This window comes from Nilaparvata lugens, chromosome 2 (assembly GCF_014356525.2).
Source record: "Nilaparvata lugens isolate BPH chromosome 2, ASM1435652v1, whole genome shotgun sequence".
Taxonomy (NCBI): Eukaryota; Metazoa; Arthropoda; class Insecta; order Hemiptera; family Delphacidae; genus Nilaparvata; species Nilaparvata lugens.
Window position 1 is genome coordinate 3,805,642 of NC_052505.1, and position 15,950 is coordinate 3,821,591.

The 15,950-nt window shown below is 34.1% G+C and overlaps 1 protein-coding gene across 7 annotated transcripts in view; it reads right to left on the bottom strand.

Annotated features, from left to right (window-relative positions):
* LOC111045198 overlaps window positions 1-15,950 on the bottom strand; it is a 113,468-nt gene that overhangs the window by 17,422 nt on the left and 80,096 nt on the right. For 3 of the 7 annotated variants that reach the window (XM_039420355.1, XM_039420354.1, XM_039420359.1), the window contains exon 12: window positions 2,242-2,364. The exons of 2 other annotated variants lie outside the window; for them this stretch is intronic. In XM_039420355.1, coding sequence (XP_039276289.1) covers window positions 2,242-2,364 — 123 coding nt within the window. Of the gene's footprint in view, window positions 1-2,241; window positions 2,365-4,777; window positions 4,874-15,950 lie in introns of all 7 variants that reach the window. 2 more of the 7 variants (XM_039420357.1, XM_039420356.1) reach the window with 2 other exon arrangements.

Genomic DNA, 15,950 nt, shown 5'->3' on the forward strand with positions numbered 1-15,950 from the left:
AATGAGCTGATCAACATACTTTTCAACGATACGATCACTTAATTCTCTGCAGGTTTTCTATTATATCAAAATATGAGTTTATTTTCTCATTTTAATTCAATTATTTAATCATATCAGTAGGAAAACAGCTCATGTTTTATATAAATATGCATGTCACACTGGGTTTTGACTTTCTGTCTGTTTCTATCAGACTGCTATGTCGTCGTAATCCAAGTAATATTTGAAAGTGATCATATAATGCACTTGAAATCCATCAATGATGAGATGCTAGTAAAACACGATCACCCTATTCTAGAACTATTTTAGAACATCAGGCAATTTATTGTTGTAAGTAGGCACACCATACAGTCAACCAAACCTTAATATATTGTTAATTATTCTTGTAAATAAACGCCAACTAAGTCGGTGAAAGAATGTTAGTATAAAACTGGGGGAAAACAACTAGACTAATAAACAGATTAGTGATAATATAGAGTATAAAATATAATATCGGGGGACCGAGCTTTGCTCTGGAGTGTAAAAGCATAGAAAATTTGTAACGAAAGATTGAATTTATAGATTATATTTATTTATTCATTTTCTCAGTGGTACAAATATTTTTACAGTTATATGAGGAGGCACAACAGGCTTATGCCCAAAACTGTCCCTTTTCAAATTTATACTACAGTCCAAATAAAAATCTAGCTACTATCACTCATCAAAATAACAATTTATTCACACTTTACTTTTATTCACACACATCAATTACAAATAGATATACTATGAATTCGATTTAGAATGATATACTATGTTTGCTACAATATTTGTTAATATACTATGTACTATTCTACACTGACAGCATCTAGTTTTGGACTTTCTGAAGTAAACATGTTTTCTAAAAAAAGAGAAATAAACGAGAATAAGTTTCTCTTGCTGAATTTTTCTTCTCGTGAGATCAGCTGAATGATCCCACACATGCACTCGTTCACTCACTTCCATTACGGTATTGGCAGATGACAAAATTTCCAGCTGTTTTTCCAAGGACGTATTTATCCTTTTAATGTCCTTAAGTAAGTTATCCCAGGGTTGAGACCTGGTGCAATCGAATTTTCATATCATAAACCTACTTAGTTTCAAATTTCGTGAGAATCGTTAGAGCCGTTTTCGAGATTCGGTCACATACAGATATATAAACATTAAAACATTTTAACAGAAATTGTTTGTTTAATAGTATAGGATATAATTCAAATAGAATAATATCAGGATTGAATAATGTTATTACACCAATATTTGTAACTGGAAAAATCAGCAATAAACAATATACAATCAGGTATATGAGAATTAATACATAATTTAAATATTAGTTTGAGGTGCTTTGGAGGAAATAATGTAATAATGGAATACGATACCTACCGTGTACTCATGAAGTCATGATAAGTTAGTTAGACGAGAAGGAAGTATTTGAATGTGTCAGAGTAGTGACATACACCTATATAAATAATATGGACTTTTCTTTATGACGCTACCTCAATTGATAGAATAATTGAAAACAAATTCTGAAGTACCTACTTTATTGAAATGTTTGGGTGGTGAATAAATCAAACATTTCGAAATGGTACCGTACTTGAGAATTTTTATTTCATTCCAACATGGAATATATACATAATTTGTAGTAGCCTACTTACTTACTTGTAGTAGATACTTAATATATATATATATATATATATATATATATATATATATACTTGTAGTTTCTAGTATTTGTTGTTTTTTGTATTCATGCACTTCTAGTTCTATTCATCTCACTTTTATTAGTGTGTTATATTTTGTGTACTGACGTGTTGTCTTTTATTCTATGAATGTTATGGCAATAAAACTATATTTATTTACTAATGACAAATGGTTTGCGTATAGTTTTAGTCGTGCTCAAAACGTTATTACGTCAGTTAGTAAATCGTCAAACATTCCAATAACTAGATGAGAATACAAACTTTCCAGAAATATAGAATATTTATTAGACAACAACAATCAAGCATCACACTGGGGCCTAATGCATGAGAAAATTTACACAAACTAATAATATTAGTAGTCAGCTGGTTATTAGAAGGATATTAGCTGGTATTCTCTCATTCATAACATCAGTTACGGTAGTAAATCGACAAATTAAAAAAAAACACGATGGAACTCCAAACTTTCCAGAGATATGGAATTTATTAGACAACAACAATCAAGAATTAGCCAAGGACATCACTGTGTTCCTACCCTGAGCCATGTAATCGCCAGGATGTTCGGTCATGTTTTGCAACATGCGAAAGGCTCGCGAGGGAATCGACGCGCCTCGGTAGCGAGGGTCTGACTCGTTGTGCAGGAATTGCTCTTCATCCACTGGTAACAACCAACAAACACCTTTTGCTATCAAGTTTCACCCACAAATGTGGACTATATTTTTCAAAATTGTGTTAGCAATGACACATATCTAACCGTTGTCTCAAGTGTTTATTAGTCTCTAGTAATCTATCCCTATAATAAGAGAGAGTAGGGTTGTGTTTGTTCGCATTAAAACATGTCAACTTGTGGATTGCATACCAGAAAAACGGGAATGATTAGATTTCCAAATTTTGCACATAGATTCTAAAAATATCAATCTCGTGCACCTCGAAGCCCAAATTTCAGAATTAGTGTTCAAATTTCATTCATGGGACATCAATATATATAATTGAAATTTACATACCATATATGTTATATAGAACTATAATCTAGAGATCTAGAGAGACTACCTCTTCGAAACAGATTGTTAAAATCGGTAACTAAATTAATAACCAGTCCAATTTTGTCAGGTTGGAATTAAGGTGAGGAAGGTATCTAAACGAGATTTGAGTTCTGTTAGTACCAAGTACTATACTATAGTTGGTATCTATACTATAATAAAGGAAAGAACTGACTCATACACGTACGGGATAAACATTATATGTTTGACGCATCATCACGTCTAAACTACTCAACTGATTAATTTGAAATTTTGCATATACATTCTTAATTTACCGAGGATGGTTATAGGGCTATTTTTAATTCTTCAAGATCCCAGTGTGTCAAGTTTTTAATTAGACTCTTGAGGAGCACGATTTACTTACTTGTAGTAGATACTTATATATATATATATATATAATATATATATATATATATACTTGTAGTTTCTAGTATTTGTTGTTTTTTGTATTCATGCACTTCTAGTTCTATTCATCTCACTTTTATTAGTGTGTTATATTTTGTGTACTGACGTGTTGTCTTTTATTCTATGAATGTTATGGCAATAAAACTATATTTATTTACTAATGACAAATGGTTTGCGTATAGTTTTAGTCGTGCTCAAAACGTTATTACGTCAGTTAGTAAATCGTCAAACATTCCAATAACTAGATGAGAATACAAACTTTCCAGAAATATAGAATATTTATTAGACAACAACAATCAAGCATCACACTGGGGCCTAATGCATGAGAAAATTTACACAAACTAATAATATTAGTAGTCAGCTGGTTATTAGAAGGATATTAGCTGGTATTCTCTCATTCATAACATCAGTACGGTAGTAAATCGACAAATTAAAAAAAAACACGATGGAACTCCAAACTTTCCAGAGATATGGAATTTATTAGACAACAACAATCAAGAATTAGCCAAGGACATCACTGTGTTCCTACCCTGAGCATGTAATCGCCAGGATGTTCGGTCATGTTTTGCAACATGCGAAAGGCTCGCGAGGGAATCGACGCGCCTCGGTAGCGAGGGTCTGACTCGTTGGCAGGAATTGCTCTTCATCCACTGGTAACAACCAACAAACACCTTTTGCTATCAAGTTTCACCCACAAATGTGGACTATATTTTTCAAAATTGTGTTAGCAATGACACATATCTAACCGTTGTCTCAAGTGTTTATTAGTCTCTAGTAATCTATCCCTATAATAAGAGAGAGTAGGGTTGTGTTTGTTCGCATTAAAACATGTCAACTTGTGGATTGCATACCAGAAAAACGGGAATGATTAGATTTCCAAATTTTGCACATAGATTCTAAAAATATCAATCTCGTGCACCTCGAAGCCCAAATTTCAGAATTAGTGTTCAAATTTCATTCATGGGACATCAATATATATAATTGAAATTTACATACCATATATGTTATATAGAACTATAATCTAGAGATCTAGAGAGACTACCTCTTCGAAACAGATTGTTAAAATCGGTAACTAAATTAATAACCAGTCCAATTTTGTCAGGTTGGAATTAAGGTGAGGAAGGTATCTAAACGAGATTTGAGTTCTGTTAGTACCAAGTACTATACTATAGTTGGTATCTATACTATAATAAAGGAAAGAACTGACTCATACACGTACGGGATAAACATTATATGTTTGACGCATCATCACGTCTAAACTACTCAACTGATTAATTTGAAATTTTGCATATACATTCTTAATTTACCGAGGATGGTTATAGGCCTATTTTTAATTCTTCAAGATCCCAGTGTGTCAAGTTTTTAATTAGACTCTTGAGGAGCACGATTTACATGCTAGTAGTAAATAAGGGATATGCCTGTTTTTTCTTCATTGTGTTAGTATAATAGTAAGTAAGGGGTATGACGAGTGGAGAGGCTTTTTGAAGAAGGTCAAGGCTCTGAATGAGCTGTAGCGCCAAGGAGTAGGTGATTAGTAAGTACCTGTATACTGAGTACCTTCCCTCCACCATATGAAAATAACGATAATTCGATCCCTGAACCATTAATTATCTCATAAAGTATTACCGCTTTCATCAAGAGCCTTAAAAACCCTGGAAGGAATGTAACCCCCACGGTATCTAGGGTTCTCTTCATCAACTGGTGCAATTATCGAATCTGAAACTAGAGTGTAGTGAGAAAGGTTTGAGTGATTTTAGTTGGGTGTAATCAAAAAGCATAGAAATTTCAGCGTGAATTGTAAGATTTGAAGAAATTTGTACCTGATTTTAGTTTTTTTTTTGAAGCCTATTGAAACTACAGGACTTCAGAAATTATAATATGGTCTAAGAGCATCGATAAGCTTGAAGAAAGTGTGTTTAATTAAATCAATTACTAACGTCCCAACCACTAACTAACGTCCAAATGAGGAATACGGTCATGAAATTACTACAATAACATGGAGACATAGGCTACCTGACGCAAAAAACTATAGAACTCAAACAGTGAGTAGTGTAAATACAGTGGTAAGTGAATACTCAAGTCAACTATAGTGAGGTCCACGTTATAATGGCACTGTTTGATTAGCAATGGTACTGCTATCCTTGTCTATCATTCAACAAAGCGGATAGCGCTATCTCATTCTCGCTTTGCTCTGTTGCCAGATCGTCTTTTTTAACAATGTAGAATTGATAATTGATTAACAGAATATTTCATCTTGATTATGAAATTATTGAAAAATATAATTTCTTGCTCAATAAAATATAATTGATTATTTTGAACGAGAATGAACAGTTCATCAATAAACTTGTATCAGCTACCATCTATAGAAGGCATTGACAAGACAGAGGATTGGGAACGTACTTCTCCTATCTTTCTCCACTGCCATTATAACGTGGACCTCACTATATCTGATCCATCATCCCACTCTTATCAAAACTTCTATTCACTTGAATGGTTTGAGCAGATCAAAATTTTCAATGACAGTGAACAGTGAAAATATGATTCCTATAAGTTTGAATGGTATTATTCATACTCACTTGGCCGGGCTGAGTGGAAAAAAATCCAATTAGAACTCGTGAGAATTATATTTTCCTACAGTTACGTTGAAAAGTGGCCATTGCTGCACTGATTACAGAACGCAAAGAATCACTTTTCCGCTCTAGTGCGGGAAAAATTTTTCTGCACTCCAGATTTGCAACATGGCAACGCAAAATACAGTAGGTTATATGGAGCAACAGTGCAGCAAAATGAAAATGAAGTTGGTAACAGTGACTGCTGTGGCTGCTATAGTGAGCAGAGGTGCAACCAAGCACAACGCGCTAATTATTATTAATTATATATTATAACCAAGTAGTGACTGCTGTGGCTGCTATAGTGAGCAGAGGTGCAACCAAGCACAACGCGCTAATTATTAGTATTATATATTATAACCAATGACAACATTTTTATTCAATTTGACAATAAATTAAGGTTTTTATCAATAATAAAATTACACAGAAAAACATTTGATGGATTTCAGGCAATTTTACCCATAATTACCCACTTTTCATATTCAATGGTAACTGTAGGAAAAACTTAATGTGAAATACGTGCGCAAAGTTCCTCTGCTGCACTCAAGAAACCATTCCGCCCTCGCCTACGGCTCGGGCGTAAACGTTTCTTTCGGTGCAGCAAACTGTCACTTTGCGCACTAGTTGCACAAATAACTATTTCACTGTCACTGTTGTGTGCGGATTCACCTTAAGGGTATGTGCATACAGAGAGCGTTCAGCGGTCAGAGCGGTCTTAAGAGGATTAATATATAGATATTCATAGACACCATTCTCAGACCGCTGGAACTCTCGTCGGAACGTCAGACCGCTCTGTGTATGCACACACCCTTAAAAGAAATTAATTGAAGAATTTATTGATTTGACAATAATTATAAAGACAAATAGAAGCGATATTCGAATATTGGAAGGTAGTTCCTTACATACTTAGGACCGGTTCCCAAGCTCGGGATTTAGCTAAGTTCTAGACTTCACACAGATAGATTCAGAAAATTGGCTTTCCGAAACGGGGCGTAGTCGTAGTGTACAGGATGCTACAGACGTCGTGCGCTAAAATGTCTTTAAAGTATGAACTGAACTCCAAAAAAAATAATCTATACGTCTTAACAATTATTGACCGAGCGAAGTGAGGTCTAAGATTCAAGTCGACTGTTTGGCATTTCTCATAATTTTTAAATGTTTGAATGTTTATATACTGTCACGTTATTATTTATATTTAAATAACGATTAGCCTCCTGCTTGGCATCAGTCGGTAAAGCATGAGATTTGATATAATTATATAATTAGGTCGTGGTTTTCTAATAGTATTCAGTCTTAAAAAATCTTGATAGGCCTAGATATGGGCTTCTCCTATAACTCTTGTAATTCAATAAATAATAAATATATATAAATATGATACTTATACTATAGTGTTGAGGAATAAAAATAAATTGCACACCATGAACGTTCATACATATATTAAACAAATAATGCAAAAAATAGATCGAGGCAAAAAATATATAAAGAGCGATAAAAAAAATATAATATAAAAATAGAACAATAATTGAAATCAGTAAAATATCACAGGCTAAACTTTATATTCTAGATTTATGGCACGAATCATTACCATGTGCCTTTATCTTAAAATCATATGCATTCTGTTGCATGTAGCTGCGATATGCGCTTGCTAATACTTGTCGACTTGGACAATTCAATTAAAAATGTGTGCTTTAAGATCAGCTTGATAAATTAGCCACTAATAATCCAAATATATATATATATTAAAAAACTCTAATACTTAGTAGATTTATTTGTATCGAATATATATTTTTATCTCAGGGTGCAAGATTCGGCACCTGACGGAATAGGTAGAGCCATTCATCTAGTGAATTAGAACTATAATAAATTATCGCAAATTGTATTGCAAAAAATTAAATATCATATGCATATGTTTTAATAGCCTAGATTTTGTACTTCTTTGATTTAATAGAAATTTCTAAAATATTGATCTATATTTTTCTTTCAAATAAATACCTTTAATACTAATTTTACTTGCGCAAGTATTACTCTTATTAATTTCTTAATTTATAATAAAAACCCTTTCGGCGAGCTAGCTTTGATCATTAGATTAATTCGAAGCACTAGGGCGCCCATCACTAATTCAAATTTATCACTCACGCGTCGAAAATCTTCTTGTAAGCCGCCGATGTCGATCCAACTCCATGTGGTCCGGGAATATGGTAGCCGGAATCGTCTCCTCCAAGGGGTTATAAGTTTAATTCAAAATGAAAATGACTTCTGCTTCACAATAGCATCACGAAGTCTTTTAAGAAATTTAATAATTTACTTTAACTTTAACTTTTACAAAATCATTAGTAAGGTACTACGCTCTAAAATATTTGGGGTCCTCTTATGGTGGCATTTGGCTGGCGAGTGCTGGTTCTTCTTTCTCAAGTTTTACAGATCCTCTTTCCGACTTTCAAATTAGCATAAAATTTAAATGTCTTAGTCCTCCGCCATTAGGTTCAAATAGATCTTACAAAAAATGCCAAAATATTGCTTAGATTATATGATTAATAATTTCTTTGCATTCGAGCCATATCGATAACATAGATTATACAAAATTTTAACACAAAATCTAGTACATTTATATAATATATAGAAATATTTTTGAATTGGCCTACAGTTGCCGCCTATTAACTGCCGTTTTACTATTGGTGCATGCAAATTTTATTCGGTATTCATGCGCCTGGTAACTCTTATTTCCTGAATACATTAAATTATTTTTATTTGGTTTTTTATTTATGCTCTTTGCATGCTAGTTAATATTCTATACATTAATATTAATTCCATGCTACCTAATAATTAGCCACGTGGACGGTGTTTTTTTCATATTGCACACCATCTGATTGCAATAAAGCTCTGCCAAGGGGTTTTGGTCAGATTCTACGTTCCTCGGTTTGATCGATCTCTAGGTCACCGATCCGTGAATACATGTACATAACCTCAATCTTCAAATATTTTATATAATAATCTATTTTGAGCAATAAACTCCTTCAAATCCTTTTTAGGTTCTTGTACCATTTAGCCAGAACAAGCTGATGCTATCTAATCTTAGTTATTATCTATTTGGCGATATTAGCCAGTTACTTTATTTCAGACCTATTACTGTTTCTGTTAGGGCTTTTTATCTACCCAGATTTAATATGTTACACGCGCCCCTGGGTTTGAATTCAAAATATTTGAGAATCACAATGTTTTTAATGAAAACCCACCCTTCAATACATCGATATACACTATACTTTATTTATAAATTATACTCTCCTACTTCTATCACAGTTCGCAGACATATTTGCTGCATCTCCTTTATACCTTTATCAAATACAATAACAAATTCTCCTCCTCACACACATAAAATATCATAAATATAAACTTCTAAACGCACTCCTCCTGACAACACTTAAAACATAGTAATTTTTAAATTCGCCGCTTGCAGGGCCGCCAACCTAACTACACACATTTCATAATTCTCATAAATGATTCCTTTTAGACAATAATTTCGATTCACAAAACTTCTGGGCTTATATCTTATAGTATTCCTTAGGTCTTAATATAAATAATTTTCTATACATCAGGTACAATACTTTTCTTTTGCTAATGGCTCTTTGGTTTTTTTTTTTTTTTGGTAGCATGTATTCACTTTAGGTCTTTTTCAGGTAACAAACGTGGCATAATTAAAAGTAATAAATATAAAACATATAAATAAATATACCGACATTAATAAATATAATAAATAACAATAATAAATAACAATTTTGGGTTACCATACTTTTTCATAATCATATGTTTGCAGGCATTACATATTTGATTCAGGTGGCCTTGCCCAGCTGGTCACTGGTTCTACATAATTTGCTGTCGAATTTCATAATTATTAACCTAACTGCTGCATTTTTTTCTCTTTAAAGGTAATTTACAAATTTTAAATATACTATCCTCGCTTGTGTCCTTTTTTAGTGGATGTAGCTAATTTAATTACACATTTAAAAATTATTCTTTTTCTTATTGCAGGCTTCTAACGGCTGGAAGGAATTAAAACATTGGATTGTTGCCACGCGGTCCTATGCCAAGATTAAATTTATTAAGGAAGGTTAGTAATCGGTTTGATAATAATGTTTTCCTTGATTTCTTATCATATTTATTTCAAATTCTGTGATATGGTATGTAGAAATTTCGTGGCTTACTTGCATCTTCTTGCATTCTGTTTGTAGATGTTGTAGGCTGGTGAGGTTATCTGCTGTTGATTTGTGAGGCTGTCCTAATTGATAATTTATCTTCATGAATTTAAAGCCCTTGTATCTGGTATACTTTTCTAAACAAATCCTAGCTTCCTTAATGGTAATTTCTTTTAATCCATTATTTTTCCAAATATCCTGCACTCTTAACTCATCCTTCCTTTCATTTTCGTTTAAAATTCTCGATCTCGGTTCATTATAAATTAGTAGGCTCACAACAATAAACATTTTTATAATATTAACTTTCCACTCATCAATACTAGATTCTTTTAATAATAACAATATAATATTTTCCATCATATCTACAACACAGTCTTTTATTAATATCACAGCCATTACCAACATTAAACACCATAACAAAACATTTATTTTCTCTTCAATAGTATAACCTCTTATCATATAATAGTCAGGTACTTCCATTTTATTAATATAATTCCTTGTTTCCATCACTCTTCTTAGACACTTTCCATTCTTAATTAGTTCCCACAAATAATCCAATTTATTGTCCGCGCATGAATCGATATTTGTTCTTGTAGCTCCATTTTTGTTATATTTCTTTGGCCTATTATTCCGGTCACATCGTTGATCATCTTCCTTAAAACGAATGTGCCGCGGATGCACGACGTCGGCTTCCTGTCCTCCATCGTGGTGACAATCCGGTATCCTCCTCGGGCGTTTGAACCGTGCATGCGGCCTCCATCGGCGCGCGCGGTTCCTCCGTTTCTTCCGCCTCCGGGCCTTGCGATGCATGTTCTTACGGTCCTGTATGCTGTCCTCCTCGTCCTGATGCCGGTCGGGTGTCCTCGGGCGCCTCCGTCTCCGGGCCTTACGGTGGTCGCTCCTTTTGTCCGGTAGTCCGTCCTCCCTGGTGTCAGCCTCTTGGTCCTCTATCCTGGGTTCATTGGGGTGCCTTGGTGGGGTCGAATAATGCGCGGGTGTAGGCTCTGTGTGTGATGCATGGTGTGGGTCAAACAGGTAGTATGGTGGCGGTGTCTTGATAGGCGGTTGTAGGTTCAGTGCATGGATCTGTTACACTTTTAATTTGTTCTGTATCCACCAACTCCTTGATTATTGCATGATCCTGGTGACTGCTTATATTTAGTAGTGACTCTTTGGTGGCGGGTTGCTCTTCGGTGGGAAACAGAATACTTAAAATGGGTTGTTGTTTGCGGGCGCTTTAAGTGCTGGTGGGTGGCGTTTTTTGTGGTTGGATATTGGGGGTATCATATAGTCCTGGTTTATTAGCTGTAGTTTTCTGTATATCTGTGGCGGGTCGTTGGGTGCTGGGTTCCGGTTTTTTGTTGATTCAATCCTATTGCATGCGCTAATGTATATTTGTACTTACTTGTTGAGGTGGCGGTTTATAATTTCTGTTGTAATTGTTCTGTGTGTGATTATTATTTGAGTTTAATCGATCACGGCCATCATAGTGATTCTTACGATTGCTCTGCTGGGCATAGTGGTTGGTTGTGCGATTTTGAAATTTTTCATTATTCCAGTTACCATTTTGCCTGTGCTCATAGCGGCGTTCAAATTGAGGAGCAGATCGTAGCGATCATATGATACCGGTTCATAATTTTGGCTGTTATACTGATTAAATTTTGAGTTATGTAGATTTGGTGCGTATCTCTGGTCTGAACGGTGGTTTGATATTGCCATTGCAGACTGTATGCCATATAAATGATTTATCAGCTGCTTACAATCAGTAATGGGTTGTGTGGCGAGTGCCATTCTAACTTGATACGGTAGCTTCTTTAAAATAATACTTGCTAATGCCGATTCATTAATGGGCTCGCTCAATGAGAATTTTTAAACTGTAGGGCAGTGACGAAAGTGGTACATGCACCGTCTAAGTTAGGGTTGAAATCGCATGATATAATGTCCGCTAGCACGTCCAACTGTTTACTTCTGCTCCAATACTGTTCCAGGAAGACAGCGACAAACTCATCCAATGATGTAAATTCATGGGCTCTACTCCGAAAGAACATCAGGGGTTCGCCAATCAATATTAGTCAAACGAAGACGCCAAAAATTCCAAGAGGTAGGTGCAAGAGTTTGTACTAATTTTATCTGATCAATGAATGGTTGAGGTTGCAAATGGCGATCAGTATTATCAAATTTTCCCAGTCCTTGTAATATACTATGTACGTTGAGGTTGTCTGTTTGAATCCCTTGAGGTCGTTGTTGAATATGATTTTCTAATGCTATTATTTTTTCCTGTGTTATCTGCCATTGACTATTATGTGTAATTTTATTTGCGTTTATTTCTTGATTTAATTGAGTCAGAGTGGATTTTTGAATTAGTAGAGTTCCGTTTAAAGCTTTACAGGTTTCTGTATTTTGATTTATGCTACCTTGCAGTTGGTTCATTTTTGTGGACATATTAATCTGTTTATTTTGTATTTCTTTAATACTGTTAATATTTTTGTCAACTGTAGTTGTTAGGTTTGATTGGCAACGGTAATTTGTTTGTGGATTTCTTGGTGGCAATCGGCCTTAATGTTATTTGTTATATCCTGAATGGGTGTAGTGATTTGTGTGGTTAGGTTATCTATCCTTTCATTGAGTTCACATGTAACCGTATCCAACCTTTCCGATAATCCTGCCGTAACTTTATCCTGACTTTCTTTTTGTAGGGTTATCATTGCTTTTAATTCTTCCCTATGATTCTCTACTTTAGTTTCAATATTGTCCAACCGTTGTTCTACTGATTTTATAGCGCCTGCGGTCTCTTTCATACCCTGTTCCACTGTTTGTTTATTTTCCTCTTTTACTGTAGCAATCTCTTTTTTAATCTCCTGCATCATATTATCCATTGTTTTTTGTAACATAATATTGAAAGTACTGCTAGTTTGTTCCATTATTACCTTTTGAAGCGGATCTAATTCTGTGATTGAAAATATACTTTGTTTGCCCAGGTGTGACTCGGCCTCCGGCGATGCGGGTTCTGCAGGCTGCTCCTCGCCCCCTTCAAAGTTGATCTCTACTATCCGTTGATTCAATGGTGTGTCAGCGGCGTCGATTCGAGTGGATGATAGAGGTTGCAGACCTGGTGGATCGAAGACTATCGACCCGACGCTTCCTGGTTCCCTTTCTCGTGGCGTATTGGCATCTACCGTGGTGGGGTTTGATGTGCTTGGAGTCGACAAAGTGGGATCTGTGCAACCGCCGTACATATATGAAACTTCAGAGTTTGCGGGAGTGTGATTCATTATGTCAAATATGATAAATGCTAATTAAACAGTGATAAGAATGATAAGCGAAAATGCTTAAAAAAGAGACACAAACCGGGACTTACAGTGAACAGTGATGTGTAAAGTGTTTGGATACTCTTACAACAAGGTATTTATACTTAAGTTTTTTTTTTTTTTACAATGCTCTAGCGCCCCCAATGTTTTGTTGATTTATTCTTGGCTAGTTTACAGGCTGCGACTTATTTTCCAACCGGCTTAAACACCTAATATATTTTTGACTAGAAAGTAATAGCAGTTTAGGCTTGTAAAATATAATCTCTCTCTACAGACATGTATTTTTCACAGTACTAATAATATAAAATTTTCTTTAAAACATATAATTTCTCTCTATTTAAAGCTATTGTTTCCCCAAAAAGTAATACAAATTTTCCTTCGCCAGTTTTCCTCACAACTCGTATAAGTTATCTATAATTTTCAATATGGTTATTGACTTAATTTCAAATAATTATTCGATGAGCTTGGCTCTCATCATCAGTCCCACGTTGGTACGACATGTCTTTGTGTCACGTTATTATTTATATTTAAATAACGATTAGCCTCCTGCTTGGCATCAGTCGGTAAAGCATGAGATTTGATATAATTATATAATTAGGTCGTGGTTTTCTAATAGTATTCAGTCTTAAAAAATCTTGATAGGCCTAGATATGGGCTTCTCCTATAACTCTTGTAATTCAATAAATAATAAATATATATAAATATGATACTTATACTATAGTGTTGAGGAATAAAAAATAAATTGCACACCATGAACGTTCATACATATATTAAACAAATAATGCAAAAAATAGATCGAGGCAAAAAATATATAAAGAGCGATAAAAAAAAAATATAATATAAAAATAGAACAATAATTGAAATCAGTAAAATATCACAGGCTAAACTTTATATTCTAGATTTATGGCACGAATCATTACCATGTGCCTTTATCTTAAAATCATATGCATTCTGTTGCATGTAGCTGCGATATGCGCTTGCTAATACTTGTCGACTTGGACAATTCAATTAAAAATGTGTGCTTTAAGATCAGCTTGATAAATTAGCCACTAATAATCCAAATATATATATATTAAAATCTCTAGTACTTAGTAGATTTATTTGTATCGAATATATATTTTTATCTCAGGGTGCAAGATTCGGCACCTGACGGAATAGGTAGAGCCATTCATCTAGTGAATTAGAACTATAATAAATTATCGCAAATTGTATTGCAAAAAATTAAATATCATATGCATATGTTTTAATAGCCTAGATTTTGTACTTCTTTGATTTAATAGAATTTCTAAAATATTGATCTATATTTTTCTTTCAAATAAATACCTTTAATACTAATTTTACTTGCGCAAGTATTACTCTTATTAATTTCTTAATTTATAATAAAACCCTTTCGGCGAGCTAGCTTTGATCATCAGATTAATTCGAAGCACTAGGGCGCCCATCACTAATTCAAATTTATCACTCACGTGTCGAAAATCTTCTTGTAAGCCGCCGATGTCGATCCAACTCCATGTGGTCCGGGAATATGGTAGCCGGAATCGTCTCCTCCAAGGGGTTATAAGTTTAATTCAAAATGAAAATGACTTCTGCTTCACAATAGCATCACGAAGTCTTTTAAGAAATTTAATAATTTACTTTAACTTTAACTTTTACAAAATCATTAGTAAGGTACTACGCTCTAAAATATTTGGGGTCCTCTTATGGTGGCATTTGGCTGGCGAGTGCTGGTTCTTCTTCTCAAGTTTTACAGATCCTCTTTCCGACTTTCAAATTAGCATAAAATTTAAATATCTTAGTCCTCCGCCATTAGGTTCAAATAGATCTTACAAAAAATGCCAAAATATTGCTTAGATTATATGATTAATAATTTCTTTGCATTCGAGCCATATCGATAACATAGATTATACAAAATTTTAACACAAAATCTAGTACATTTATATAAATATATAGAAATATTTTTGAATTGGCCTACAGTTGCCGCCTATTAACTGCCGTTTTACTATTGGTGCATGCAAATTTTATTCGGTATTCATGCGCCTGGTAACTCTTATTTCCTGAATACATTAAATTATTTTTATTTGGTTTTTTATTTATGCTCTTTGCATGCTAGTTAATATTCTATACATTAATATTAATTCCATGCTACCTAATAATTAGCCACGTGGACGGGTGTTTTTTCATATTGCACACCATCTGATTGCAATAAAGCTCTGCCAAGGGGTTTTGGTCAGATTCTACGTTCCTCGGTTTGATCGATCTCTAGGTCACCGATCCGTGAATACATGTACATAACCTCAATCTTCAAATATTTTATATAATAATCTATTTTTGAGCAATAAACTCCCTTCAAATCCTTTTTAGGTTCTTGTACCATTTAGCCAGAACAAGCTGATGCTATCTAATCTTAGTTATTATCTATTTGGCGATATTAGCCAGTTACTTTATTTCAGACCTATTACTGTTTCTGTTAGGGCTTTTTATCTACCCAGATTTAATATGTTACAATACTTACGGCGAAACGTGGAAATAGATTTTCATGAAAAAAGTATGTTCCTTTTTTAATTGTGCGTCGACAAGGTTTCTGGAAATTTTGCATTTCAAGGATAATATAAAAGGAAAAAGGAGCCTCCTTCATACGCCAATATTAGAGTAAAAATCAGACTATAGAATTATTCATCATAAATCTGCTGAC